The 4,752-nt window shown below is 44.2% G+C and overlaps 1 protein-coding gene across 1 annotated transcript; it reads left to right on the top strand.

The window, feature by feature from the left end:
• The first annotated feature begins 3,689 nt into the window (after window positions 1–3,689).
• LOC108228927 (cysteinyl leukotriene receptor 2) lies at window positions 3,690–4,704 on the top strand. The gene is made up of 2 exons (XM_017404570.1): window positions 3,690–4,051; window positions 4,251–4,704. Exons 1-2 carry the CDS (start codon window positions 3,690–3,692, stop codon window positions 4,702–4,704), a joined length of 816 nt encoding a protein of 271 aa, XP_017260059.1.
• The last annotated feature ends 48 nt before the right edge of the window (window positions 4,705–4,752 follow it).

Genomic DNA, 4,752 nt, shown 5'->3' with positions numbered 1-4,752 from the left:
ACCCCCACCCTCACCCTGACCCACACCCTAACCCTAACACCGAACCCCTAACCGAAAAACATCATTTCTCCTCATGGGGACCAGGCCTTTGTGTTCGCAGGGACAAAGTCCCTCGTCTCACCGAGATGTCCCTGAACCCACTGAGACGTCTGAGACGTCCCTCATCTCACTGAGACGTCCCTCATCTCACTGAGACGTCCCTCATCTCACAGAGACACATTCATGGTCCCCAGAGGTTTTATCCTCAATATCTCATTCATCGATTGATGGTCCTCAGAGGATTAACCTTGAATCTTTAGTTCTAAACTTCATGTTCCCCAGAGGATGAACCCTGCTCTTGTCTGTCCTGTCATTTGTTCTGGTGGTGTCAGTTTAATGTGAGAGAACCTGGAGAACCTGGAGAACTTTGACGTTCCTCTCACCTTCAGGCTTACATTCAGTCTTTAAATAAAATAAGATGATTTCATAGTTCGCTCCTCTGCAGCCTGGACTAAATGGACCTTTTTTACAGCGCATGTTCGTGTCTTTCTTTGTCTTTGATGGAAGCAGGAAACAGGTGTGACCTTCACTCCCTCACCCAGCAGAGACTAGGAGGACTAGTTTATAGAAAGAGATTTATGTAACCATTAGAAGCTCTGATGCTCCTCAGTAATGTAATATTCTGCTGATTTAAATCGACAGCAGCAGTCATGCAAATCTGATGAATGAATGTCTAATCTTCCCTCATCCCCCCCAGCTGGTAGATGGTGCTCATCACGGAGAACAAACAGAAACATGAAGCCATGCTGCAGGTGGAAACTCAAACACGGCAGCTTTAAAAAGATTTATTCAGATCTGAGACATGAATAATACCAGGACTGTCGGCCCAGACGATGCTCTGAGAAACTAAAACATATCTGAACTGCTGATATCAGAGATATAAAGCTGAGGTTGTCTTTAAGGCACACAATCAGCCAGAAACCTCCTCATTCACTCAGGGATGGACCCAGAACCTCTGGGAGTTCTTGTGCTGTCAGACAGATGTTTGCAGGGAATCCTTCAGGTTGTAGGATTCTTCTTCTGAAGATTAATTTCTTCTTTCCACCCAAAGGTTTCTGCACATAAAAGAGTATTTAGAAAACCTCACATTGTCCAAAACACCAGTCCAGGTCTGACGTGAACATCACGTGACCAGATGAAGGTCTCTGATCCTGTTTGTGGTCTTCGTGGACAGGATCTCAGTCAGGGAGAGGATGTGGTTCTGTTGGCCCCTTCAGATCATGATCTTATCTGCTGGGAGGAGAGTCTGAGGCCATGGTTCTCAGCTGCTCTCTGCAGGTCTGGGGCTCATCAGGTATTTGGGAGTCAGGTTCCTAAGTGATGTTCTGATGGAGCAGGACCTCGTCTGAAGGAGCTGAGCGGAAAGGCAAAGCTCTGTCTACCTGTGGTCTCGAGGTTTGGAAAGAAAGAAGCAGATCTGGGATCCAAGCAGCAGAAATGAATAAATGATTCATCGTCTGTTTCTGAAAAATAACCGTCACTAATCCTCGCTGACATTAAAGAAATCACAAAGGTCATAAAAGGTCAAAGCCACTGGATTTCTTTATCTTTTCCTCCCAGTTTCTTCTCTGGTGAACAACAACGACTCCGTTTATTAGTCAGGAATGTTGTCTTTATCACTTCCTCCAGACCAGCCGACTGAAAGGACTTTAAATCTGGTTGGTAATTTGATGGAAACGCAGCAAAAACTGATTTCCAGTTGTCTCCTTTCTTTACATGTTAGTTTGTTGTTGTTGATCAATCTAAGAGGGTTTTAATAAATAGTTTAGACTTTTGGACTCTGTACCTCTGAAGGTTTCTGGATCAACAGGACTGGTTCAGATTCTTTCAAACCAGGAGAAAACTGCAAAGATTCTTACTCCTAAACAGCCTGAATTTGGACTGAAAACCAACATGAAACAAAGAAAGAAATGGATGGTAATTATAACAAAATCCTTGGTTGGAAACTTTGTGATTCAGTTAAACCCAGAAACCAAACAAGCAGTCTGATTGGAGCCGATCTGGATCTGGTGGTTGAAATGATCCGGTTTTATTTAGGATACTGGTTCCATGTTCCCCAAACAGAACTGGCACACGGACAGAACCCAGATTCTGTTGGCCTTAAATCATGATTAAAAACTGATAAACCAACAACACTGACAAATAAAAAGTTGGTAATAACAAGGTAAAAGATAACGAAGGTAAAGCTTTAAGTTTATCCTTTTTGCTCCATTTTTTATCTTCAGATGAAACATTTTTCTGTCCCAGTCGACTCATGAAGAAACCTTTCTTCATTTTTGTTTATAAAACTCCACTGACAAATTGCATTTTGAGGGAAATCCAATGCAAATGTGGCCGTACCCTCAGTCCACAGAAACCATATCCGTGTCTCCATTCAGCTTGTTTGAATCCAGCAGATGTAAACTTAGACTCCGCTGCTCGCCATGCAAATCCACAGGTGGGTCCAGTTTAAAAGGAGCGTGTGGTGAGACGGTCGAGAAACGAAAAGCCCAAATTACAAACAGGAGAGTCTCTTTAATGCAAAACCACCGGAGGATGGATGAAGTTTAGACACAGCAGCACACAGCGGGTGAGACCCAGGTGCGTAAAACTCAAATTCACCAACTAATTGTGTTTATAGCCTCAGTTTAATTAACAGGATTTAGACTGAACATCATTAATCTTAGGTTGTTTGTTGGTTCTGATCAGAAATCAGAGTCTTTGTTCTTCAGTGACGCTTATTTTAAACACAGACAGAACAGATGTGAAGTAAAAGTTAGAGGAGAAGAAATAAAAGAAGCTGAATCTCAGAACAACAAATCTGCCTGAAACTACTGAATCAGTCCTGCAGGAAGGGAAGTTCTGACACGGAGTGGGATTTTATCAGTTCAGGACATTTGATGAATTGTTTTGTCCTGATGTTTGATCAGAGTGAGTTAGGACAGGGACACATTAGCATCAAAGCGTTTCTGTGGGGTCATTAATGAAGAGACTCTTCTTCTTTCTGCAGTTTAAGCAGCAGAAACATGATGTAGCAGCTGTCTGTCAGGATGGATTTCAGGAGAACATTGTTTTGGTTGTGTGCAGACTGATTTATTTAGGACTTCCTTCACATCGGATCACGACCCTGAGACTTCATAAAACAACATCAGAATGTTGCTGGTCTCTTCAGGGTCTTGGTGAATTCTTCCTGAGTATGTTAGGATAGTTAGGGAGACTCCCTGTTAGGTCCACAGGGGATTTGAGCGTGCACCTGGTGATGTGGTGATGCTTTATCATCATGGTTCAGTGTATTATTGCTGTAGGGCCCATATTCACCAGTGTTGGTTAAAGATTTTAAGCAGAACAAGGCTCAGCTATGACTGCGATCACACCAAAGCCATGGAAACAACCTATGACTGATGCTTATGGTGGTAGTTGTACTGATCTTCTAGCAGCTTCTGCATCCTGACAGGGTGTGTGTAGGTGTAGCCTGGCGTCATTACAGAAGAGGGTTTAGGAGATTCAGAACTGAAGGAGGTTATGATCCAACCATGTTCTGAGACCATAACAAGGGTCTAAAATGAAAAGACTTTACTTCTTCAGATGGAGATGTACTATCATAGTAACTGTCCAATCTTTGGTCCAACTCCTGCAGATTACTTCAACAACAGCTCTTAAATCTGATGAAGATGGCCAACCTCACATCTGTGTTTGATCCCAGCTTCTTCATAAACGGAATGACAGGTTTGTTGGCTTCCAATGTCCTGGTCAGCTTGCCGGCGAACATCTATGTGATCTGGCTGATAGTGAGCGAGTCGAGCGGTCCTGTGGTCTCAGAGCTCTTCGCTCTGAATCTGGCTGTCTCTGAGATCCTGTTTTGCTGCTCGTCCTTCTACATCATGGTTCACTTCCTGCTGGAGATGTCCAGGGCTGTCGGGGTTCTGCTTCTGCAGCTGTTCTTGGAGATCATCTTGATTTCTCGACCAATTTTTCAGACCTGTATTTGTCTGGAACGGTACTTGGCAGTGGTCCACCCCACTCTCTTTCTCAGGTAACCTACGGGTCAGATGGACTGGGCTTTGTGCAGCCTGAGCGTATTTTATGGTTTCATAGTAAATTATACGTGTAAACTGTAAAGTTACAGTAGTATTTACAGATCTTTGCACTGTTCCTCGCCTTTTTCTGCCTCTTTCTATACAGCTTTTCCTAAAGTGAGCATCCTCAGACCAAACCTTGTCTCCTGTTTGCAGGTTCAAACCTCTGCGCTACAGATTGCTGTTCTGTGTGGCCGACTGGCTGCTGATCCTGCTGAACCTCATTTATCGGGTCTTCGTAACGTCCCTCAACAACTTAGCATACTTTTTTATAGCCAAGTCCCTCCTGTTTTTCTCCATCCTGTCATATTGTGGCATTTGTGTTCTCCTCATCCTGAAGCAGCCCAGTCCTGGTGATGGTGTCCGAAGCTCTGGGAACTGGAACAGCATGAAGAGGAAGGCCTTCAAGGTGATCATTATCACGCTGGTGTTCAACAGCGTCACGCAGCTGCTGCAGATGACCATGCTGGGTCCCACCGTCCTGCACACGTCCCTGAAGCTCATTCTACAGATCATGTTATTCAACCTGGCTGTCAATATAAGCAGCAGCTTCATCACTCCTCTTCTGTTCCTCCAGAGAGCTGGAAAACTGCCCTGCATCAAGTTCTAACTGCTGCTTTTATTCTGGAGCCTAAAGTCTGGGTTTCTACCCCCCCCC

This window comes from Kryptolebias marmoratus, linkage group LG21, assembly GCF_001649575.2.
Source record: "Kryptolebias marmoratus isolate JLee-2015 linkage group LG21, ASM164957v2, whole genome shotgun sequence".
Lineage (NCBI taxonomy): Eukaryota > Metazoa > Chordata > Actinopteri > Cyprinodontiformes > Rivulidae > Kryptolebias > Kryptolebias marmoratus.
Note: the sequence above shows the minus strand (reverse complement) of the source record. Positions and strands in the feature narration are given on the sequence as shown.